Source organism: Vigna radiata, chromosome 4, assembly GCF_000741045.1.
Source record: "Vigna radiata var. radiata cultivar VC1973A chromosome 4, Vradiata_ver6, whole genome shotgun sequence".
NCBI lineage: Eukaryota > Viridiplantae > Streptophyta > Magnoliopsida > Fabales > Fabaceae > Vigna > Vigna radiata.
This window is the reverse complement of record NC_028354.1, coordinates 15,640,884-15,666,580: the sequence shown is the minus strand read 5'-3', so window position 1 is coordinate 15,666,580 and position 25,697 is coordinate 15,640,884. Positions and strand designations below refer to the sequence as shown.

Genomic DNA, 25,697 nt, shown 5'->3' with positions numbered 1-25,697 from the left:
ATAAGATTCCCAATAGACAGAAAGAAAGCGTCAAAGATTATATGACAAAGTAATGAAAATAATTGTAAAAATGAATAAATAGAAAGTTGAAAGAGGATTTGAAGCATTGAGTCAATAATTGGATGGATAACTGCCATTGGTGATAAGGCCTTCAAATCAATCCTTTAAACAAACATAAAAAGGTTCAACATTTCATCATCAATACTGCCTATTATTAAGGTACGTTCTTATAAATAAATAAAAAAAATTACTTACACAAGAAATGAAATATCTCACAAATCTACTACGTTGATTGTCAATAAAAATGACTGAAATAAATAACAATACAAAATTTGTAAGAGTACTTCAACATTCACATAATAAAAACAGATTTAACTAGTAATTTACTTTAATAATTTTTAACTTAATTTAATTCCAATTTTATTTAAAAGTATTTTTGGAAACATTTGTCTCAGTTTTTTTTTATATTCAAAATGTTTGTTTTAGGTTTTGGAAGACATTTTCAAATTCAAAAGTAATAGAAATTAGTCGTCGAATCAGTTTGATTTATTGCGTCATTAATTTTTGAATTGTTAAATCTTTATTGATTTTAACATTAAATAGATAAAGATTATACAAAGACTTAAACTAAAAGATAACATTCAAATTTTTTTTGATGTTCTAGATATTAGACGTTAACTTCGACCTCTCTGTCCGAAATATAAATATTCCAAAATTTGAAATATAAAAGAAATGTTTCAGAAGATATTTTTGACAGTGAAAATATATTCTAAAATACTGGATTTTCCTTTCTCCCTTCTTCTCTCTGGCATCCCAAAGAAGGAGCTCGAGTAGTAGAAAAAATGGATGAATGGATGAAAAATTTAGAGTTTTTTTATATATTTTTTTAATGAAAGGTAAAATAGAATAGTATAACTTATGGGGGATGCAGAAAGATAAAAAGGGGACATGCAGGATGAAGCCATACTAAATAGTTTCACACAATTGATTTTACAGCTGCAGCTCTTTGGTTAGAGCATTCAAAGATAACTCAGTACCTTAGATTTTTACTGAACCAATATTTACAATATCAAATTCAAACTTTCTTTTCAACACCAATTTACTTTTACCACTAACTCATCATCCTAACTTTAGTTCATTTCAGGACGATATCATACAAATCCAAATTCATACTCTATATAAAAATTTATTAAAGTACCAAAGGAAAAAAATTTCAATTTCTTTTTTAGTAAATTTCAAATTTTATTGGTTTAGTTATTAAAAATATTTTACAAAATTTCTTGAAATTTTAAACTTTCCTTCAGTTATTTTGATACAAACAACTTATTTTACTCTAAAAAATTCTAAATTTATAAAATAAATGAATCAGTCTAATTGAATACACCGTAAAGGGAAAGAAAAAGACAATGAAACGTAGGGTTGTAAGCATTGCGCATAGGTGTTTTAGAGAAGAGGGAGTGATATTTGACGACATATAGATAAGGTATTTAAGCGTTTCAAGATATGCAATAATATTGAGACAAGAGAACGGGGGCAATGAAATGAAGGAATTAATTGAACAAGATTTTACATGTCTACAATTTATCATTGATCTATACCTTTTGATTAATTACATAAAGAATGTATACTTAGTATCTGGGAAGAAGTTTTGAACTATCTGATGAAGAAGATGTAAGGGGAACTGTTGAGAACTCGGAACCAAGTTGTTCGGAGTGCTGAAAGTATCCACGAGGGAGAGAACTGATGTTTTGATTTGTGGATGAGCTAATTGGTACTGTTCCAGTCCTAAACCTTTGATTGGAATGTGGTGGAGATGAATTAGTATAACTTCTATCATGCGAATCATCCATGGATTTATCTCTAGTTCCTGCTGACTCCCTCTTCTCTCTTTCTTCTGTTTCCTTGAGAAGAAAATCAACCCACAGATCTGCAAAGGACTGAAAGGGAAACTGTACAATTCAGATTCAAAGCAAATTGCGTCAAATGTGACAAAATCTATAATGGAGTGGAGATTTTGGAAAAGATTTTTTCGGTAGATGTTTTGGACCAAGGAATGACATGCACATCTGCTATATAACACCATTCTTATCTTCCCGGCATTCAGAAATCCCAAAAAGAAAAGAAAACGAAGAAAAGTCACCCTCAATATTCTGATAGGATCCAATTGCAAGAATGGGATTCAGTAGGGTTTAAGGCCCTCGACTTTCTACCTACAGAATTGATGATATTCTATTCTGATAAACCCCACATATAAATAAACACAAGATGAGAAGAAATCACCTGGTTATCTGCTCCCGCATTTGCAGCTGATTCAGTGGAACCACCACCTCCCAAGATACCTCCAACTAGGCGGCCAGGCAACCCAAGAACACCGCGGACAACGCCTTTTCCTGGACCTTGTTGAGCAACACCTATTCTTTGTTTGTCCTCATTAGAGAATCCCAGCATGCGAACCATTAGATCCAAAACCTGTCCCCAATATGACTTTATTATGTACAACACAAAAGAATGGGCAGTCCTTAATGATACACACATACATACTAGGTACACACATACATGCGTACATATATACATAAAGAGAGCAAACAAATTAGAAAACTTCCATATACCTCTTTACTGTGGTTTCTCTGGAAATAAGTAACAAGTAATTTTATCACAATGCGCCTGTCAAAAATACAATTAAGATTAATAAAAGCACAAGCCATATAATTAGCGAAAAACATTTTCAAGAATTGGAACCTAACAAACTAGAAAAAATGGAAGCTACCAAGGCCAAGCCAATATAGCACGAAAAAACTACTTAGTTGAAAAACATGCCAACCTGTCAACAAGAAAATCTGAATCCACTGACATTCTATTTAGCCTGGTCATACTCTGTTCAACCGCTCGCCTCAACCTGGAATTGTCTTCTTCGAGCTTGCTTACTCTACTTCTCCATTCTGATTGTAGCTTTTCAGATTTAGAAAGCTTAGCTAAAATTTCTTCTTTTTCACTGATGAAGACATCTGCTCTGCATTGTGCATCCTGGCAATTGGAAACACCAATAAGTTAACTTCTAATACTTTTGAGTCAGAAAACATGATAAAACATCAGTACACTGCAGCAAAAATTTTGGGGGAATAAATGTTGCAAACTCAGCAAAGAGAATCATATTCTTTTATTGTTACAAAATCATCAATATAAAGCGCCGAATTCTGTTATGTTTAATTCTTAAAGTGTGGGTTGTTAAAAAGTTATATTAATAAACTGTATGAGAGAGAGATTCATACTTTCAACAGTAGAGAAAGCTTAGAGTTTTCTTCCTTTGCACGAGCCAGATCTCCTTCTAAATGTTCCTTCAGAAAATAAATTTATAGTAAATATAAGCTTACTCTGTACAACAAAAGACAGACACGCAAAAGAAAAGATACTGGCTAAAAACATAAGAAGGAACGTTGACAACTTGATCAATGCATATTATTAATTTCTAAATACAAAATTAAAATTAACCTTAGCTTCAATTTCGGCATAATATTGTCCAAGAGCTGTCTGTAGATTTAGAAGTTCTGTATTCTTAGCATCTATTGTGCTCATACAGTCAGTCAGCTTCTTGTTCAGCTCATCAATGATTTCCCTGGATTTGAGAATTTCATTGTCATTTTCCATCTTCAGTTTCTCCTGACTCGCAGTTCCCTGTTTTAGAGTTCTCTCAAGATGGGATATTTGAGCCCTCAAATAATTATTGCTGTCACGAAGTTCTTCAATTATTTTGCTGTCCTCGTCCATTTTTTCGGAATCTTCAGATTCCTACACAAAAAGCTAGATGGTGAACATCTTTGAGTGTAACACAGAGATTAATATATTAAATTCAGTAGAGATGGATGAATGAAGTTCATTGTAGATAACTGAGGGGACAAAATATAATACAACAAGCGGTAGTCTATATTTTGAGAATAACAACAATCTTTTTTATGAAAGTCAGTGCATTGTTTGTCCCTTTAAATCATGCTCAAACATTACTGATTGCGCTTCAAAACAATCAAGTGAAATGAAATCTTTCTAACAAATGCAATTCATGATGGCTCAATTGAGGAGACACAATAATACAAGTGGGAGACTATATTTTGAGAATAACAACAATTTTTTTTATAAAAATCAGCACATTGTTTGTCCCTTCAAGTCATGCTCAGTCATTATTGATTTTGCTTCAAAAATATAATGTGAAAACGAAACCTTTTCTAACAAATGCTGTTTAAGACGGGTCAATTGTTGTACTGCTTTGTCCCTTTCCTTCTGTGTTTCCTCCAATTCTTTACTTAGCTTAAGTAAGGATCTTTCCAACTCTTCATTTCCCTTTTGTGTTTCCTCCAGTTCTTCACTTAGCTTATGTAAGGATCTTTCCAACTCTTCATTCCTTGGAAAACTTTTGGAAGGATCTGGTAACTGCTACCCAAAAACCAATTTCCAAAACACCAGAAAAAAAAAAAAAAAAGTCAAACAGTTACTAGCATGATTCATAAGCCATATAACCTGTAAAGTAGGAATTGCTATTACGTTTTGGCTCACATGATTGTTAAAGCTTGGAATCCTTTTCTGGATCTGAGAAGCATCAGGTGATATTTTACCAGAAGTCCTAATTGATTTGACCTCAGCCTCAAGTTCATCCTTTTCCAACTAATAACAATAAGATAGAATATATTAAAGTGCATTCTCGAGCACAATACCAGCAAAAAGACATTATGAAGTACTGAGTGATAGGACAGTTGGAACTTTCTTATTATTAAAAAAAAATAATGCATAAATTTATTGACCTTAAGAGTAGTGTTTTCCTTCTCCAGAGATTCAATAAGTCTCTTGAAGCTATCCACGTCACTTGTTTCTTCATCTTCCTGTCTACTCAACTCCATTTGCAGGCGATTAATTTCTGATATTTTCCCATTCAATTCATTGTGTAATTTGCTCATCTCATATGTTGTCTGCCAAGCAATAATACAATACATGTATTGGTTAGATAACCAAAAGCAATAAAAGTCCAGCTTATCATATTCCATAGTACAACAAAACCAACATCCAGGTTAATAGAGAAGACATTATATGCTACCAATGATGCAATGGAAGTTATTAATGTAAAAATAATGTGTTCAAGCTATTCTCTTAGTTAAATAATATCTAAAGAAATAGAGGAACAGAGAATAGAATTCATTGGAAAAAGTTTACCCATGTTCTCGTTTAATTTCTACTCCCATAGTTCTCATGAATCTAGAAAATATTTTATTTAAAAATATATATTTTCATTTTCTCCTTATCAAATCATTCTTTGATTTTCTTCCAAGAATTCCTCTTGATCTTATCCAATTACCATTCACAATCAAAGCACTGTTATCAATTGTGGATGACAGCTTATGACCCTGAGCCCAAAGTTTTCCATACATACATGGCAGATGGAATTGGGGCCAATGGTAGATATATTAAAAAAATATGAAATATAAAATGCTATATGATCAGAAAATAAATAAAACTACCAGTATATTAGAGACAAAAGAATATTGAAACACATTCTAGGAAGTAAATATCAACATATTTCAGTTTGAAGACCAAAAGAACTACCATAAAGTAATCAATATAGTTATGAATGGTGAGTAAAAAAATAGTTAATGCATGGCTGGTATCTTATTTTACTTTTAAAAAATATTATTATTCATTTTTCCTTTTATTATGGTGCGCACCAAATTAATTTTTCTTGGATAGACTCACTTTGTCTCTTTCCAACTTCAATAATTTAAGCTCCTCTTGGAATGACTTGTTCAATTTCTCTTCCTCTGAAATCAAAGAAACATCCAACTTATTAGCAACAAACACACACACACACACATATATATATATTCTAAATGCAGAATAATGACCCTGTAATTTAAGCTGCATATGTGCCATTTTATTCTGTTCTTGCTCTAGTTCCAACTTCATTTTATGTATATCAGCGGAATGTTGTACTGCTGCTGCTGGGCTACTTTTTCCCTCTACCATATCTGCTAGCTCCTAGAAGGCATTCATACATCTGTTGTCAAGTTAACTCATCACTAAAAATAAACATAAAAATACTATCAAAAAGTTTAAATTGAAATGGCAAGTTAAAAAATTAGAAAAGCAAACGAAAACCAATTTTCTTTGTTTTTAAAAAGTTCATATGATGACTCCATGAGAAACGAATATACAATTTGACAAAAAATTGATCAAAATAGACGAGTAATATAAACGCAATCCACCAAATGATCAATCTATCTACATAGATTCATGACTTGAGAGCAACAAAAAAAATCTAAGATGTAGTTACCTTGTCCTTTACTCGTGAGTTTGAGTGCTTAGATACCGTCTTGGTTTGAATACCATCGGATTCCAAAGAAGATGTGGTTCCATTGTTTGTAGCATAAAGATTTTTCATTTGAGTTGTGAACCAATGCTGTCGATTGGATGACAGGTCACTATTTCCCTTCACAAATATTCAAAAGCAATCAACAAGAACAGTTAGTTATGTTGAGAATCTTGAATCAGCAGCGCTACAAAAAACAATCAAGAGTGAACAACCACTTTATCTTTGAAATTGATAGTGCTGTCACATTAGTTCTTGAAATTAAGAAAATGTTAAATAACTCTGATAAATAGTCCCCAAACTTAACTATTTCTAGTTTAGTTTCTAAGTAAATGTTAATATTATCACTTTAGTGGCTTTTTCTTTTTCTTTTTTTTTTTTTGACAATCTTGACGGTGGATTTACACTTTCAAGGACCTTTTCTCGTTATAGCCTCTAAATATGTCAATATTATCGCTCTAGTCACTCCTTTTTTTAATTTTAGACTAAGGCATCAGTCAATTTACACTTTCAAGGACTTTCATTTGTAATTTCATTCAATTAAGACACAAATGTGACAAGAAGTTCCAAATTGAGGGCTAAAGTGGCTATTTACTCTACCATAAGTTTATTGAACTGGAATGGCACGTACAAGGTTTCTAATGATAGTTCAGCAAACATGTACGCCCAACAACCTCCCAAAATAAGCTCCTGCTGAGGAACTGTCCTCAAGTTTTATCACGCATTAATAATCCTATAGAACCTGATCTGATACCAAGTTGAAGACTAAATGTTTTGATGAATTGATTGAGTGAAAAAGCACTCTGAATAGGAAATATTTATATATTTTCCAGATTTAATTACATTTAAGAACAGTAAATATAAATGCAACTCCCTAAGTACATAAGATAAGCACAAAGCATGAATCTTAACAATGTTGTATTTTAGACTTTCATAGAATTCTCAATATCTAAGACTCAGTTTCAAACAGCTACTAAATAATATAACATTCATATCATTTCACAAGTCTACTGAGGAAGGAGGAACCGAATGTGAGAGAATAAAATAAGCTATAGAAACTATTTTTTCCATCAACTTTTATTACATGAAAACAGGCCATTCCCATGTTCACTATTATATACACGACCATCTTTTCCCCGTTCCCCCTCCCCAAATAATTATACACAACACAAACATATCTTCTCAATCATGTATGTTTTATTGACAAAATATCATTTTAATGTAGTTAGTGACAGTACACACATATATCCTATAGTTCAAGTAACACCATATCCATGTGATCAGAGATAAACGTAATTGATATGAATGACTCAAATTAGTTGTCTCTGGAACAAGAAGAGATATAAGGTATGACCTAACCATGTGTCAAGAATTAAAATTGATAACCAACAATCTAAAAGGTGGTTGAGTTTTTCTAACCAGAAAATGTAATCCATTCAATACCTTTGTCCTTGTCACTATCTAAACTTCATTAGAAAATCATGAAATACAAGAGAGCAAATGTAATGGAGTACTTACAACACAGGTTAAAATATTCTGATACAACATAATAAAGTTTGAATTAAAATATAGGTTTTACCTTGACTGTGTAACCACCATTTGCAGATACGGGACTTGTATCCAAATTCTGTTTTAATGAGCCATTTTCTTTATTCAATCTAACAATATGATCCTGGAAAGTCGAAAGGGTCAGATAGTTAAACTTTGTGAATAATAGAGAAGATTGGGAGAAATCTCCCTTGTGTATTTTGCATACACATAGGGTAGTTTATTTATAATGTAAGATATGGACCAAGGCCCTTAATACAGAATGGGCTGAGCCCAATTAACATAAACACACATCTTAACATCTAACACTCCTCCTCAAGCTGGAGCATATAAATCATATGTTCCGAGTTTGTTACAAAGATAGTCAATTCTAAGTCCTCGTAAGGACTTAGTGAATATGTCTGTCAACTGGCTACTTGAGTTAACGAACTCAGTCTCGATATCTCCGGATATGATTTTTTCTCGAATAAAATGAAAATCAACTTCAATGTGCTTGGTTCACTCATGGAAGACAGGGTTAGAGCTAATATGGAGAGCAGCTTGATTATCACGTATAAGTGTTATGTCAGTGACATCTTCAAATTTCAATTCACTAAGTAATTGTTTAAGCCACACAAGCTCGCAAGTAGCTCATGCCATAGCTCTATATTTTGCTTCTGCACTAGACCTTACCACAACACTTTGCTTCTTACTTTTCCAAGATATCAGGTTGCCACCAATAGAGACACAATATCCAGAAGTAGACCTCCTATAAGAAGGGGAACCGGCCCAATCAGCATCTGAATAACAAATGATTTTTGTATCGTTGTTAGGACCATATAGCAAACCTTTTTCCAGGTGATCCTTTAATATACTTCACTATGCAAACAACTGCATCCCAATGGACTTCACATGGGGAGTTTAGGAATTGACTCACCATGCTAACTGCGAAGGAAATGTCAGGATGCGTAACAGTAAGATAGTTTAATTTACCAACTAATCTTCTGTACCATTCAGGATCTGAGAAAGGTTCCCCTTAATTTGGTAGAAGTTTGATGTTAAGATCCATAGGTGTCTCAACGGATTTAGAGTTCATTAACCTTGTTTCCTCCAAGATGTCTAACGCATACTTCCTCTGAGATATGACAATACCAGTATTGGATTGTGCTACTTCAATACCCAAAAAGTACCGGAGTTTTGAGGAAATAAGATAGAATGAGGGATTTTGTTATTTAGGACTGAAGATGGCATGCGGTTTATAAGATAACATGCAGTAAGAACTGCATCCCTCCAAAAACGCGAGGGTACTTGACCATGAATTAAAAGTGTACGAGTTGTTTGCGCTCAGCCACCCCATTTTGTTGAGGGGTATAAGCACATGAGGTCTGGTGAAGAATGCCATGAGAAGCCATAAAATGTTTTAACGGTTGAGAAGAGGTATTCACAGTCATTATCACTGCGTAAAGTTCGAATAGAAACCCCAAACTGTGTTTTTATTTCATTGAAAAATGATTGGAAAATAGGAAACAACTCAGAACAATTCTTCATTAAAAACAACCAAGTACATATGGAATAATCATCAATAAAGGTAACAAAATACTAAAAACCTAAAGTGGACTTAACAAGACTAGGTCCCCAAAAATCAAAATGAACCAATGAAAAGGGGGACGACGCTCGTTGTGAGACACTACGAGTATGCTTTCCTAATTGACAAAACTCACACGACAAACTTGATAATTTCGACAAACTCGGAACAAGTTGCTGCAGTTTGGCAAGACTAGGATGACCTAACTGAGCATGAAGAAGGGATGGCGCCTCCATGATTACACCAACATGTGGAGAAGGGCGGAGATGATATAGGCCATGAGACTCACATCCTGTGTCAATCACGTGTTCCGAACTCCAGTCCTGCAACCAAACAGAATCTTTGGTAAATGAAATAACATAATTAAGGGCACGAGTTAGACAACTTATGGACAATAAGTTGAAGGGAGACCCAGGGAAATAAAGTACATGATCAATGGATATGGATAGAAAAATATGAACAGTACCAACACTATGAGATGAGACTCTAGACCCAGCAGTAATTGTTATCAAGGGTAAATTATCCGTACATGACAAGGAAGAAAACAAAGACTTTTTACCAGTGATATGATCGTGGCGCCTGAGTCAAGGACCCAAGGTCCGAGGAAGTGAAAGTGAGTCAGACAAATAAAAGGTGTACCTGTACGTGCAACAGATGCAAATGTAGTGGAACTAGAGTGCTGACGATCCTCATGCCATTTGAGAAATTCGTGAAAGATTGCAGGGTTTTCTACAGTATTAGATGAAGTAGGATGGTCTGCAGACGATGATCGGGGAGGTGGATCAGAATTAGCCATTGCTATAGGTCGAGGAGGACGTCCATGAAGCGCATAACATCTATCAATTTTGTGGCCTAGCTTGCCACAATGGTCACATTTTGGATGTCCTTTACTTGGCTTGCAAGACCGACTTCGATCATCATGTTGGACAACCATAACTGAGGAATCATCACTATGAGGAGATGTCTCAGTGACTGGTTTGCTCGGTATGCGCAAAAGAGTAGAACAAGTAGAAGTAAAGTTGGGTATGACAGGAGAACCCAAAATCTGATCACGGACATGAGAGAAATCATCAGAGAGTCCATATAATGCCAACAACATGAAGAACTTTGATCGTTGTTCCAGTTCTTCAGCAGGAGTGGAAGCAGGAGGTAATAGCTCATTAAAATCATGAAGGAGAGCATGAACTTTATCCAAATATTCTACCATGGTACCAGGACTGCGCGGACCAATAACAGTGAATAGGTCCTGACAAACACCATAAAGACGTTGAGTGTCATTTGTGTAAAACAACTTCGCTTGTGCCCATACTTTTGAACATGTTTCATATGATCGAAACATTTTTTCAGTGAGGAATGAATGGTGGACTTTATGACAATGCATAATTGGGCATCAATTTTCATCCAGCGGGAAGTGTCATCTGTGGTAGCAATAGTCACATTTTTAGTAAGGTGATCTACGTACCCCTGACTCTTCAACCAAAGTTTGATGCCGGACGCCCATGTTGCATAATTTGTGCCATCTAATTTGTCAATGGACAAGTGTACATTCACATAATTGGTGTATATTGAGGGATCGGATGATGAGCCACCAACATTGGTGTTTGTAGACGAGGAAGATGCCATGGAGAGGGAGAAATCCTAAAAATTTAACAAAGGGCCAGTAACTTAACAAGTTAGACATATTGTTAATTGACTCTTTCTGGAACCTCAGATAAGCCTGAGATAGATATTAAATAATAAATATGATCCAACAATATATTTGAAAAGGTAAAGCACATTTTGTGTTGACAAAGGGGAGAAGGGATGAAAATGTTTAGAGATACACAATTGAGTTCTTCAAAAAATGCATTAAAGTTGAGTTCACCTTAAAACAAAAGCGATGTAAGGTCCAAATTGGAAATTACAGCGTGCCTTGGATCCAGCTTACAATGTAATGGAAAGAAAGATTAATCATAATCCAATATTCAAGTTGGGTGGATGAGATTGAAAAAAAGTTAATTATAATTTGTGGACAAAAAATTTCCAATAAATTTCAAGAAAATTATATCATATAGCTACAACACCATAGTGCTCCATAGCAGTGAGGGTTTAGCAAAAGTGTTGATACGAGAAAAAATTAAGTATAGCGGAGATGAATATGAGGTGGACTAGATGATATAGAAGATTTACAAAGGATATTATTTGAGAAAAAATTAAGTATAGTGGAGATGAATATGAGGAGCACTTCCTGTTGATCATGTGCCTATGGCTTCCCATAAGCTAAAATTAGCTCGGGAAGACTTCAACAAAGTAGCTTATAGGAGAAGTTCAATTCATATTTTTTTATCATTTTTTTTTCTACTATAAGTGTTTATAGAGAAAATTATCAATAGTTGAACATTAAGTAGCTCCAACAGTTCAACATAAGAAACAGCAAAAAAATTCAACATACTACAGGTACATATATGAAGAAAACTAATAACCTGGGATGTACCTCTTTTTCTTTTAATATAGCTGCATAATTAACCGATAGTGCTTTAATTTCTGCCTCAGAAGCTTGAAGTCTCTTGATTTCTGCTTTATATTGTTCTATCTACAAGAAATAATATAAAATTAAAAAATGAAATCTTTAACCACAAAACAAAACCGACCTATTACTATATTCTAGTCCACAATTCAAGGCGAAATGTATGGCACAGAATTTGAATTTGAATACATAACACTTCCCTGTATTAGGTAAAAGAAAATTCACAAATGCTAGTTTTTTTGTATAGGAGAAAAGGATTAAATATATGTAGAAAAGAAGGATACAAAAAGGAAATAAGAAATCCTCAAGAACTAAATAAATGAATTAGGTAAAAGTGGTGTTCATAATACCACATGTACAGCAATGAGATAGTGCTTATGAGACAGTGGATGAAAAGAGCTTGGATGTGTGTTGAAGACACTCTCTATGAGAGAAAAAGTATGTTGACGATCTAGCTAATAATTTTCTCTTATATCATGTTAAGAAATGAACTTTAAACTCAACTCAACTCCACAAAACTGGCTTGTAAGATAAGGTTTGCATCCACTTATATACTTTAAACTAACTTTATCTCTAATTGATGTGAGACTTCCATATCCCCTCACGCCGAGTTATATACATCTTAAGCGTGAAACTAGATATTAATGGGTGATCCAACAGTAATCCGATAGCAAGTGAAACAATATGTCCAACAAATCACAAACCTCGCTAGGATAAATTCTAACTCTAACAATGGTTTTGATACCATATTCAATATAGTGAAAAACTTTGTATGAGATTAATCTCCCTTATGTAAAAAATACAAATAGGATATTTTATATATAATGAAGGAAATATAGATTAAGCTCAAAATACAAACTAAATAATAATAACAAAGTAAAAAAAGATAAGTAATTGAAGATAAAAGATAAATATAAGATATCTAATAATCTAAGATATCTAAAAGTATCAAAGTCAATCCTAATGATATTTGTTGGGCCTGTTGCACTACCTACTATCAAACCTCCCCTTTATTCCAAAGTTACATTCTTACCTTACAATTTGGTTTTATAAGGTTCATTTAGGTTCAAAGTTCACCTCTATAACATTCTTGATATTGAGCTTTCCTCTATTCCCATGTTCGATGTCCCAGGCCGGAGGAGATAAGTTGTAAATCTCCCATCTACTAGAGATACAGCTAAAGTAATGTATATAAGTAAGATGCAAATAATCACCTTACAGGCTAATTTTGTGAAATTCAATTAAGCTTAAGATACACTCCCACAAAATGGAATCAAAGCCTATCAATGCCCATCCTGTTGAAATTTTAGGGTTTATCATGCCACCCAATATTGATTTCCCTCTAATCCTGTATTTGATGTCCTCAGCATGAGTGGATGTGTTGGAGATCCCATACTGAATAGAGATATGTTCAATTATAGTACACAAGTGGAGTGCAAACCCTACTTATAAGTTAATTTTGTAAGGAAGTGTTAGGTTTAAAGTTTACTTTATAAGAAAACTCAATGGAAGAGTGTCATCTGACAAGATTCTATCATCTCTTTCCAGCCAAACAACCGTAGAAACCCAGTCTGAGAACACCCAAAAGCTTTTGGATCTTGGCTATAAATAAATCCATGAATTAACATACGCGAGCTTTTGAATGTCCACGAGAATCATTCAGTTTTCATCAAAAAGACCAAACGATTTATTCCATAGAAGATGCAGATCGACAACGCCAAAACAAATATTATCAAGTTTTGGAACTCAACCTACACATTACACAAAAGTCAGGACTGATGAGTAGGAGAACTTCAATACGTGTCAGTATCAATTTTGGAGCCAGTTGATTTAATATAAACTTGTTATGTATCCTTCTCTAAAGAACCGGGGCCTATTTTGGAAAGTAAACCAATGCATTGATTTAATGACCAAAGATCCATCCTCTGGGCCTCAAATGCACGGAACCTTCCAACACCAGATAGACTACAATGTACACATGAAGCAGGGAACCATGGCTAATATTCTACTAGAGGTAGCAATTCTGTTAGTATTTGCCTTAAAAGCTATTTCCCACACCCCTCACGGACGGAACACAATGATATCAAATTAAGGATCAGAAGTATTAATAGACCCTACAATGTTCCTTTTCATCCACTTGTATACTGTATACACTGTGTTGGAAGTTAGAGTCCATGTCAGTTCATCATTGGAACTTTACTTGCTCGTATTCAAAGACCTTCTGTTTTAATATTTCATCATATCATATAGAACAAGTGAGGAACAGTAATTATTTACAATTCTTAATTTCACCAGCACACACCTAGGGTTCAGTGACACCAGTCCTAAATTAAACGCAACGACCTGCTGCTATCCTGCTTCCACTCTGACTTCAAATACGAAATGTCCGCCATTAAAAAACTCTTAAAACATTCACAATCGCAAGTCGCTAGCTAATATTGCAATGTTCCACGCGACTTTCGAATATGGTATCTAAAAAGCAAACAAAAAGGCAGAGAATTTGTAGAGAACGCACCTCAGAAGCGTAGGGGTGATCGGACATTCCATTGGGCGGCGGAGAGCTGGGAAACGAATTGGAATGGGCAAAGGTGTGAGAATTGCGGCGATCGGAGACGGCGGGGCTAACGACGTGGTGTTGGTCGTTGTCGTCGTCGTCGTCGTCGTCATCGTGGGCGTAATGAACGTCGAGGGCGATCTTGTTCAAATTCTCCTTGAAGTTGGCGATTGTGCCCCACATGGTTGAATGAGAGGAATTGGGGTTTGGAAGGGGATTTGAATCGACGGTGTTAAATCCGTGATTTGGTGAAGAGCGCGCACTGCAATTTCTGCTGGATCTCGCCTTCCTGTCTATCGATCCCTGCCTTTTCGTTCTCTTACAAATGCAATTTTTCGACCAACTCCTTCGTTTTCAGCTTATTCTTCTTCACAATAATATTAATAAAATAAATAAAAATAATAATAATATTGTAAAAAACATTTTATTATCTAAAAATATACTTAAACATTTAGAATAGTACTCTCGCACCTTCAACCAATAACAAATGGGTTAAAAAAAAAATTTTGAGAGTGACCATTATAATTTATTATGAAAAAATTATGAAAAATCTTTAAAATAAAAACATAGTTTATGAAAATTAGATTTTAAGTTTGGAAATCCATTACGTGTAAGGAAAGTGTCAACATTTTATCGTCTGTTCAAAAACAATACTTTTAATTAAACTTATAAAATTAAAAGAGTTTTTCAAATATTTAATTTTCCCTAAAAATAAAAGTAAAATAAAATAAAATAAATTATTATGAAATGAAAAAAAAGAAAATAAACTGGTCATAAGTCGACCCGTACTTATATTCAAAAATTCATGATTTTAAGAAAGTATTATTTGTGCATCATAAAAAAAATAATATCTCTGAAAGAAAACTTCAAAGTTTAATAAAAAGAAAAAAAAAATAAGAGTGTACAGATGACGTACCTTTTTAGCTTATGGAATTCTTCTAGTGTTTCCTCAGTGATTATTGTTGACAGAATAAGAATCTTTTTTTTTTTTTCTATACCCTCTCTTTCAATCTCTATTATCTCTAGGTGTTTTTCTTTATTTTCTTTCCTTTTTTCTTTCACATAGTGTGTATTTATATATACATTGACAATCTTGCCTTGATTGAGAATTAATTAACAATGAACAAAATAGGGAAAAAAATGGTTTTGATTGCAAAAAAGATAAATCAAATAAGATTCAAGATATTGATAATAATCATTGTTAGAAGAATTGTCCATTTTTAAAAGAAATCATATTTTTCTCTTTAGAAAGAAACTGATACAATCCATATATTATTTTTAATTATAATATTTTCATATTGATTCAAATTGTTATCATATTAAACTAATATTTCAAAAACATTCTAAAATTATGTGTTCAGTATTAAAGAAAATTATTTTATTATTATTTTTTTTTACCCACCATTAGTTATTATTTTATTATTCTTTAATTTTAATTATTTATTTTTCTGGATCAAATTGGGTGTTGACAAGCACCACTTTGATTTGTTATCCAATTAATGTATATTTTTAATACATTTACATTTATCAAATTTAATTAAGATTTCTGCATTTATTAATTGATAAATTTAATTCTCAAACTTTTGCCACTACAAAAAAAAAATATGAGCTTTAATATTAAAAACATTTTTTCTTTCTTTTAGTTTCCATTGTCTAAGATAATAAATGGCTATGTTGAAAAAAAAATTAAATTGCTTTCTTAGACACGGCATAAATTTGCATTCAACAAAAAAATTGAGTATTTCTTTTCTTTTTTTTTTTAATTTTCAAACCCTATATTTTCATAAAATATTATGTGTTTCAATATAATATTTTTTAATCATAAATTTATTTTACTACACATAGAAAATTGTTTTAAAAAACTAAAAATATATAATAAGTAATTTATATAAAATTATATTAGAAATGAAACGATTAAATGTTTTTCTTTAGGAAGTCAATGAATCTTAAACTCGTTATGCTTTTGACGCGGGTGACAAGCTTCTCGAAGCTTGGGGGCGTGGTGCCCTTTTATTTGGAAAAAGTATTTTTAATAATTATTTTATTCATAATTTTACGACAATAGATACGTGATAATATCTTGTGATTAGTTGTTTTAAATATTTTTTTAAATATAAATTCAAACAGATTAATAAAATAATACACATATTTTGATATAAAAAAAATTATTAAAAAATGTTGTCAAAATATTTTATTTTTATTTCAATCATCATTTAACAACTTTAAAAGATGAGACTACGAATTTGTATTTATTTTCTTAAAATAATTTAATAAGTTAAATAGATTTTTATTTGCGTTGTTCTATTTTATTTATTTATTTATTTTAAAATAACTTTTTTATTTATTTCAATTAGTAAATATTATTTTCTTTCTCAATTAAAATTTTCTTAAGTATCATTTATTTTAAATTTAAACAAATTAATTCTATATATGAGCGTAAAAAATAATTTGTTATATGTAAGGATCACTGGGCCAATTACACTAATTCCCTCTAATGAGCCCACTACAGTAGCATCATCACAGTTGGGCCATTCCACTGATTCTGAGACTGTATTTGGAAGGACTAGTAAAAGGCAGCCTCAGCAACCTCAACACTTTAAGGATTATGTGGTGACTCTGTCCCATGCACGTGAGAAAGGAAAATCCGTTAGGAATGATTAGGGAATCACAAGTTTGTTATGATCTTTCTGTTTTTCTTTTTCCTTTTATTTTATTGCCTTGTGATTGTTAGGCAGTTGTAAGAAAGTGCATATATAGCACATTCTGATGGAGTAAAAAGGGCAAGAAAGTTTTTGGCTGATTATTCTCTCTGCTTATTCTNTCCTTTCTGTTTTCTCTGTCTGCAATTCTCTATTTCATTTACCTTTCATTGGTGCTTTCATTGACCTACTCTCCTCCATGGCTGAAAAATCATCTTCATCTGACACCACCAACATCAACAAATTGCTTGAACAGATTCTCCTTGCTCAAGCAAATTTTGCCAACACCTTACATGATATCTCTAGCCGCACATCCGCCTTGGAATCCCATTCATCATCCAACCCCCCTCCGCACCCGTCCACGAGACCCATAAAATTTGACCTCCCCACCTTTGATGGCTCTGACGCACTGGGGTGGATTTTCAAAGTAACCCAATTCTTCGAGTTCCATCAAACCCCCATCGATCAACGAATTCAGGTTGCTTCATTCTACCTCGTGGGTCCGACTTTGGCTTGGTTTCAGTGGATGTTCAACAATGGCTTGCTCACATCTTGGGAAGCTTTCCTTCATGCTCTTGAGCTTCGTTTTGCTCCATCCAAATTCGAAGACCTCATTGCTGCCATCTGCAAGCTTACACAGACTAGCACCCTCCAAGAGTATCTTGCTGAATTCGAAACACTTGATAACCGCATTTCTGATCTTCCCCAAAGTTTTTACCTAAGTTGCTTTACCTCTGGCCTCAAGCCACACATCCGTCGTGAGATCTTGGCTCTACAACCAGCCGATCTTCCCCATGCCATTGCTCTTGCGAAATTGCAAGATGACAAAAACCGCACCACACCTTTTCCATTCTCACGCTTTGCTCGACCTTCACCACCTCCAACCCAACCACAAATCCCTGCTCCTAAACCCCTTCCACCACTCCTACCCACACCTCCTACCAAGCTTCCCATCAAACGACTCACCGAGGCCGAAATGCAAGCTCGTCGTGACAAGAACCTCTGCTATAATTGCGACGAACGGTACACTCGAGGGCACCGTTGTAAACCGCAATTCCTTCTTCTCACCACGGTGGACACCGATGACCCTTCCGAGGAGCTTGTAGAGTTGGATTCTGATTCCACTACTGACCCACCGTTAGAAGCGGGCCTCATAAGCCTTCACGCACTATCGGGGCAATGGAACCCACACACCTTTCGGGCTACTGGATCCATAAATGGGTACAACGTGCAAATATTGGTGGATAGTGGGACGACCCATAACTTTATCCAGACTCGTGTGGCCCAATTTCTCCAGTTGCCTCTGGAACCTACAACTAGCCCATTACAAGTAATGGTTGGCAATGGTGATTTTCTTCCCTGTTCATCATTTTGTTCTCAGGCCCAGTTAACACTTGCAAACCATACATTTCCTATTGACCTTTACCCTTTGGAGCTATCAGGAACGGATGTTATTTTAGGTGTTCACTGGCTCTCATTAGTAAGCCCCATTGTCATGGACTATAATGGACCATTTATGAGATTTATGTGGCAGGGCAAATTGGTTCAGTTACAAGGGGACACTGGTCCATCCCCCTCACCCATTTCAGCCCACCAATTGCGACGTCTCCAACACACTAACAGGATTGCGGCTTTGTTCCAACTTTCCCTTAACACCACTGCTTCACCTTCTTCCCTTTCCTTCAATGCTATCCCTCTGCAATCACCGCAAAACACCCACTCTCCTATACCACCAACATCTGAACCACGACTTGCTGCCCTCCTCCACCGCTACTCCACCCTTTTCTCTACCCCCACGTCCTTACCCCCCTCAAGGCATAACGACCATTCCATCAACCTCCTCCCAAACACACCACCAATCTCTGTTCGCCCATACCGTTATCCACATTTTCAGAAACAGGAAATTGAGGTCCAGGTTCAGAAAATGCTAGAGTCGGGTTTCATCAAACCAAGCACAAGTCCTTACTCGTCTCCTGTTCTTCTTGTAAAAAAAAAAAGACGGAACGTGGCGTTTTTGTGTTGACTATAGGGCTCTTAATGCTGCAATAGTGAAGGATAAGTTTCCCATCCCTACGGTGGACGAATTGTTGGACGAATTGGGCCATGCTTCATGGTTCTCCAAACTCGATTTGTTTTCGGGTTTTCATTAGATACTTATGAACCCAAAGGATGCTTCCAAAACAGCCTTCCGCACACACAACGGCCATTTTGAATTTCGTGTCATGTTGTTTGGACTGTGTAATGCCCCCTCCACTTTCCAATCTGCAATGAACGAGCTGTTTCGTCCTCATCTTCGCAGATTCATCATTGTTTTCTTTGATGATATATTGGTTTACAGTCCCACCCTCGAGACCCACATCACTCATTTGGAAACTACCTTCCACCTACTGCTCTCTAACAGTTTCTACTTAAAGGGGAGTAAATGTTTCATTGGTCAACACACAATCCACTACTTGGGCCATGTAGTTTCTAATCACGGGGTTCAGCCTGACCCTGACAAGCTCCAAGCAATCAGAGATTGGCCAGTTCCAACATCCATTAAGGCCCTCCGTGGTTTTCTGGGTTTGACCGGTTTCTACCGTCGGTTTGTCCCCGGTTATGCCAAGATAGCTAATGCCCTCACTGATCTGTTAAGAAAAGATGCCTTCCTCTGGAATGACCAAGCCCAACAGGCCTTCGACCAACTCAAGCTTGTCCTGATAAGCTCACCTGTGCTAGCACTTCCTCGCTTTGACAGTGTCTTTACAATTCAAACTGACGCCTCCGGCTCCGGTATGGGTGCAATTTTGTCACAAAACGGTCATCCGATCTCATATTTTAGTAAGCAATTTTGCCCTAAACTCCGTCATTCTTCCACCTATATACGAGAGTNATGTGCAATCACNAGTNCTGTGCAGAAATGGCGGCAATACCTCTTGGGTCGACACTTCATCATTCAGACAGATCAACGTTCTATAAAGGAACTTCTATCCCAAACTGTTTTGACCCCAGAGCAACAGTCGTATTTATTTAAACTATTAGGATATGATTTTGAAATCCAATACAGGCCCGGAAAAAGCAATACTGCTGCTGATGCCCTTTCTCGAGTTGAAAGTTCTCATTTGGATACCTTCTTGGTCCTCTCTGTTCCTCAGCTCGACTTTCTTAATGATTTAAAGCAATCATTGTTTTCAAACTCAGATTTCACTGCCATGAGGGACAACATACTGGCCAAACCGAGTGATTTTCCACTATATTCACTACACGGAGAGTTGATTACCTTTAAGGACAAAATTTGGTTACCATCTTCCTGTGCACTAATCCCTCTTTTATTGCAGGAATATCACTCCTCTCCTATGGCAGGTCATACAGGAGTCACACGAACTCTGGGGCGTTTGATGGCAAATTTTTACTGGCCCTCCATTCGCAAGGATGTCCAATCCTTTATCAATAAATGTGTTACTTGCCAACAGACCAAGATTCCAGCACAGAAGCCTTCGGGTCTTCTTCAACCCATTCCTTCGCCGTCACAATGCTGGGAGGACCTTTCCCTTGATTTTATTGTAGGTCTTCCTGCCTACAAGGGGTACACAACCATCCTTGTGGTGGTTGACCGTTTTTCGAAGGCTACCCACTTCGGAATGCTTCCTCGCTCCTTCTCTGCCACTCAAGTCGCTGACGTCTTCGTCAATATCGTGTGCAAACACCATGGCCTTCCCCGCAGTCTGATTTCGGATCGTGATCCGATATTTTTAAGTCAATTTTGGCGGGATCTCTTCAAACTTAGCGACACAAAGCTTCAGATGTCAACTGCTTATCACCCACAGAGTGATGGCCAAACGGAGGTAGCTAACAAAGTCCTTCAACAATACCTCTGTTGTTTTGTCCACCATCGACCCTCATTATGGGGGAAATTCTTGGCTTGGGCCGAATGGAGTTTTAACACAGCCATCAATGCATCCACAGGTCTCTCCCCATTTGAGGTTATGTTCGGACGGAAGCCCCCTGCCATTCCGTTTGACTCTGTAGAGTGCACATCGAATGCTGCCGTTTAGTCTGAATTAGCCACTAGAGCAGATATTTTGCAGAAACTGGAGCGCAATCTTGCAAAGGCGCATGCTTCTATGAAAAAATGGGCTGACACTAATCGCAAGGACATTCAATTTAGCGTGGGTGATTATGTTTATGTGCGACTCCGTCCCCGCAGGCAAGCTTCTGTTGCTGGTCCTTACATTACCAAACTCCAAAAGTGTTTTTTTGGCCCTTTTAAAGTCACCAACAAACTTGGGGCAGTCGCATATGAATTGGAACTTCCCCCCTCTGCTCGAATTCACAATGTCTTTCACGTTAGCTTCTTACGCCCACACAAAGGCCCTCTTCCCAATTCACCACTCCAGCTTCCTCCCGAAATTGACGAGCATCAGCCCATATTGGAACCCGCGGCTATTCTAGATTGGAAGTGGGATAATTCTACCTCCGACCCTCAAATACAGGTCCTCATACAGTGGTTGGGATTACCCCTCGAGGAAGCAACTTGGGAGCCTTGGCAAGTCATTAAGTCACAATTTCACCTTGAGGACAAGGTGACTCTTGAACCCGCAGGAGATGTAAGGATCACTGGGCCAATTACACTAATTCCCTCTAATGAGCCCACTACAGTAGCATCATCACAGTTGGGCCATTCCACTGATTTTGAGACTGTATTTGGAAGGACTAGTAAAAGGCAGCCTCAGCAACCTCAACACTTTAAGGATTACGTGGTGACTCTGCCCCATGTACGTGAGAAAGGAAAATCCGTTAGGAATGATTAGGGAATCACAAGTTTGTTATGATCTTTCTGTTTTTCTTTTTCCTTTTATTTTATTGCCTTGTGATTGTTAGGCAGTTGTAAGAAAGTGCATATATAGCACATTCTGATGGAGTAAAAAGGGCAAGAAAGTTTTTGGCTGATTATTCTCTCTGCTTATTCTGTCCTTTCTGTTTTCTCTGTCTGCAATTCTCTATTTCATTTACCTTTCATTATACCATGACATAAGTGTCTCATGCTTTGTTTAAACATGCAAAATAAGTTTTAATGTGTAAAACGAAAACAAACTAATTTATCAAATGAAAAAACTTTTTTAACAATTTTTTTTTTCATAATTTTTTTATAACCATTTATAGATTCATCTATTTCAAATATAAGAACAAATTAATAAAATGAGACATTGTTTATTATTAAAAAATTATTAAAAAAAGTTGTTAATATATTATAGTGTAGATATTCTGTGGAAATTTTCTGCACACTTGCGATACAAGTCTTAAGCTTCAACAAGAGTATCATCTTCGAAGATCCTATCTTTATTTCACCAAATCAAAACACAGAAGAAAAAAAATACTTCTTAAGATGATCTTACGTTGAGCTAACAAGTTTTGTCATGGATATGATGACATTTGCAGTCTCAAATTTCTCCACCTTCATTAGTTGCACAAGTTTCCTTTGAAACCTGATAAATAATTCATTTATAACTTGTACCTCGAACTTTGCAGATAGAATAGGCTCCATTGCAGCTCTTGTGTATGTAGCTATGAACTCAGCTCTTATACCTACATCAACAAAACAATAATCTCCACGTTCACTTATACCTTCATCCCTAGCCACTGTGAAAACTTCTAACCTTTGAAGAAACAACGACTGTTCTTCCTTAATCAAATGTCTGATCTCCTCAATCGTAGGTTCATATGTTGGTATGTTAAAAGAGTCCAATTTTTCTTCTTCAATCAAACCCTACAGTATAATATATATACCTGATAATTATATACATGAAGGAAAAATATTGGTAACACATGAAAAAAAAATGTTATTTACCTCCAAGAACATGTCATTGAGTGTTAGGCTAATTACTTCCCAAAGACTTTTTGAAAGAGTTTCACTTTTGCAAGTGCAAGGTAGCACTAAAACCATTGCTCCTCCAGGCACAAGTTCCTCTGAACGTGATTTCAGAAACAATTTAAAACCTTCTTGAAATTTCTTCTGGTATGCTTTGTGTACCTCTGGTGGGCTTGTGCTAACTATATGGCAGTTTCCCTTGTTAAGTGTTTTTGCCTCCTCACTTAATTCCATTAACGGATCCTATAACCAAAATATGATAAATAAATATATAAACCATGTTTCGATTATAATAATATCATCTTTTTTTTTATTAGAGATAAATATGTTTTAACCCTAATTAAAATTGATTCTGTTTAAAATTTTGATATTTGGTCTCTAAATTTAAAAATGAGTGAGTATATAATCTTTTTAACACAATTATATTAAATTTTTTTGACGTCTCAAATGTATTTTTTTTTTGTTAGAAGTGGACTTTAAGACTAAGTCAACTCCACAAAACCGGACGCTGAGGTATATACCTACTGAGCCTGAGACTAGACAAGATCTGATACTTTGTTAGAAGTGGACTTTAAGTCTAACTCAACCTTACAAAACCCGTTTATAAGCTAAGGTTTGCACTCCCTTATATACTATGAATTGATCTTATCTCTAAACGACGTGGGAGTTCCAACAAAATTTCAAATAAAGAAAAATTTTAAGTTTTGATAAAAGTTTTATGAGAAAATCAATTACTCTACACAAAAACAAACCAACTAATATCATATTGATCTTAGAATGAAAAGAGAAGCAGAAAATAGTTGATACCTGAGAGAGCCAGTGTAGACTGTTGGCAGAATGAAAAAAGTGTACAGAATCATTAGGAAAGAGCCTGCCATGAAAGGATCCAGGGGTAGCATTGATAAAGCAGGAACCAAACTTCTGACCCTTTTTTTGTACCAATTTTGCATAGAAATCAGGAAGTGACTTGAAGATGGTATTGAAATCGTTTCCAAACAGATCATTGAGATAAAATTGGAATGTTGGTAGTTCAATATTCAAGGAAGTGCACGTAGCATCAACAATGTCAATGATATTTGATGTGACAAGAAGTGTATTTGGTCCTACAGAACAACCTAAATCTGCCACTTTGATGCATTTTGGAGAGGAATCTTGATACAGTATCATTACGGTTTCTTCAATTATAGGTTTGGCTTTAAGCATCAAATTTTTCTGCAATAAATCAAAATCAAATATAGTTAGATGAACATATAGAAAGAAAAAGAAAAAATGTATGTTATATATAAAATATTGTTACAAACTAATATAAATGAAAGAAATATATATAGTATATATGTACTTGAAATACGGAGTTGTTTGCATAGCTTTTTTCTCCCTTGCCACCATTCATGTGAATTCCATTTGATGAACCCAATGAATCCATGATCATCAATGCCTATGATAGTATCGACAATGAACAACATTAGCTTTGAGCCAATATAACCTTTTATAAACTTAAGAAATTTATTATGGACCATGTGATGGATAGTAATTTATTATTGTCCAAGCCAAACTATACTTGCTAGAATCGATCATTAGTAATTCAGGGTTGATTTGTCACAACAAATTAAAGTTTTATTATTATATCACCGTTTAAAAACTTAATTTATAAACATATATAATAAATATGAAATATCAAACATATATCAATTTATATTATATTATATTTTATATATATATATATATATATATATATATATATATATATATATATATACTTTAAAGAGACTTTATCTCTATTCTAACAAAAATAAATAAATAAAGGAGGAGAAAAGTCTTACAAAAACTGCCTTGAACCCTCTAGCCAAAAGATCTGGTTCTGCTTAATTCCTTGATCTCAGTTTTCAGTATTTATAGACCCTTTTAATCCGGACATGCAACTTGGTTCAGATGAATAATTGCAGTGCAAACGTGGTACTATGATGTTACACCAAGTTATTAAGTTAGAAAATCATATTTTAACACCAATTTTTTGACATCATTTTGACATTACACACGTGTTAAAACGTGGTTGGATGATTTCAAATTAAAAAAAAAAGTTTGTTTTTTTTCTTCCAAATATACCTTTGTCTCAGCTTTTTTAATTTGAAATCGTTCAATCACGTCTTGACACGTGCAATATCAAAATAGTGTCAAAAAATAGTGTTAAAATATTATTTTCCTATTAAGTTATAGCAGTCGGGAATATTCAAATGAGTCATGTTACAACTAGTATTCAAACGGCCAATAAGGGAAGAGCAATGCAGCAGCCATTCCAAATTCCAATTTCATCCCTGCATCTCTCTAAGCTGTTTATAATGTAATTTTTTTTATAAACAATTAATATATTAGAATTATATTAATTATAAATTATATACATATTTTATTGTTTTTTAAATAATACAAGGACAAAAAATGATTAATTAAAAAAATTAAATATTTTTAAAAAATTAATATTATTTATTAATGAAAGAAATAAGTGTTCACTTGTCTTCGTTGAAAAAAAGAAATACGCATGTTCTAAAGGAGAAAAACGTCGAGCTTGTGATATTTAAAAAATAAACGAGAAAGAAAGAGACATTAGCATGTGTAGGGATGGGATGGGAGAGTCAAT

General features: G+C 34.8%; 3 protein-coding genes across 5 annotated transcripts; 1 reads left to right on the top strand and 2 right to left on the bottom strand.

Moving 5' to 3' along the window:
* Positions 1-1,537: 1,537 nt before the first annotated feature.
* Positions 1,538-14,862, bottom strand: LOC106759374 (golgin candidate 3). Of its 3 annotated transcripts, XM_022779930.1 has the most exons (17): positions 14,480-14,514; positions 11,932-12,030; positions 10,098-11,096; positions 9,595-9,781; positions 7,926-8,018; positions 6,311-6,466; positions 5,883-6,015; positions 5,734-5,798; positions 4,791-4,955; positions 4,534-4,653; positions 4,213-4,422; positions 3,490-3,786; positions 3,270-3,335; positions 2,822-3,024; positions 2,610-2,664; positions 2,281-2,469; positions 1,538-1,937 (listed from the first exon to the last, which is right to left on the bottom strand). In XM_022779930.1, the coding sequence occupies exons 6-17, from the start codon at positions 6,416-6,418 to the stop codon at positions 1,629-1,631; spliced, it is 1,920 nt and encodes a 639-aa protein (XP_022635651.1). In that variant the 5' UTR covers positions 6,419-6,466; positions 7,926-8,018; positions 9,595-9,781; positions 10,098-11,096; positions 11,932-12,030; positions 14,480-14,514; the 3' UTR covers positions 1,538-1,628. The 3 variants fall into 3 exon arrangements, with proteins under 3 accessions (XP_022635651.1, XP_014498009.1, XP_014498010.1); XM_014642523.2 differs by lacking the exons at positions 9,595-9,781; positions 10,098-11,096 and having other exon boundaries at positions 14,480-14,862; XM_014642524.2 differs by lacking the exons at positions 9,595-9,781; positions 10,098-11,096 and having other exon boundaries at positions 4,546-4,653; positions 14,480-14,862.
* A 2,554-nt stretch (positions 14,863-17,416) lies between these two features.
* LOC106758422 lies at positions 17,417-22,007 on the top strand. Its single transcript, XM_014641350.1, has 3 exons — positions 17,417-19,132; positions 19,368-21,179; positions 21,252-22,007. The coding sequence occupies exons 1-3, from the start codon at positions 17,417-17,419 to the stop codon at positions 22,005-22,007; spliced, it is 4,284 nt and encodes a 1,427-aa protein (XP_014496836.1).
* Positions 22,008-22,441: 434 nt separating this feature from the next.
* On the bottom strand, positions 22,442-24,909 carry LOC106758421 (7-methylxanthosine synthase 1-like). The gene is made up of 5 exons (XM_014641349.2): positions 24,886-24,909; positions 24,405-24,500; positions 23,873-24,277; positions 23,045-23,308; positions 22,442-22,963 (listed from the first exon to the last, which is right to left on the bottom strand). Exons 2-5 carry the CDS (start codon positions 24,492-24,494, stop codon positions 22,589-22,591), a joined length of 1,134 nt encoding a protein of 377 aa, XP_014496835.2. The 5' UTR covers positions 24,495-24,500; positions 24,886-24,909; the 3' UTR covers positions 22,442-22,588.
* Between the last annotated feature and the right edge of the window lie 788 nt (positions 24,910-25,697).

Excerpts from the sequence above, each read along its gene's own strand:
- LOC106759374 (XM_014642523.2), bottom strand. The coding sequence starts at position 14,701 with ATGTGGGGCACAATCGCCAACTTCAAGGAGAATTTGAACAAGATCGCC. Across the intron at positions 2,470-2,609 it reads AGAGAAACCACAGTAAAGAG|GTTTTGGATCTAATGGTTCG; the intron begins GTATATGGAAGT and ends TATTGGGGACAG. Across the intron at positions 1,938-2,280 it reads ATGCGGGAGCAGATAACCAG|TCCTTTGCAGATCTGTGGGT; the intron begins GTGATTTCTTCT and ends TTTCCCTTTCAG.
- LOC106758421 (XM_014641349.2), bottom strand. The coding sequence starts at position 24,494 with ATGATCATGGATTCATTGGGTTCATCAAATGGAATTCACATGAATGGT. Across the intron at positions 24,278-24,404 it reads CAAACAACTCCGTATTTCAA|AAAAATTTGATGCTTAAAGC; the intron begins GTACATATATAC and ends GATTTATTGCAG. Across the intron at positions 23,309-23,872 it reads GTCTACACTGGCTCTCTCAG|GATCCGTTAATGGAATTAAG; the intron begins GTATCAACTATT and ends TTTTGGTTATAG.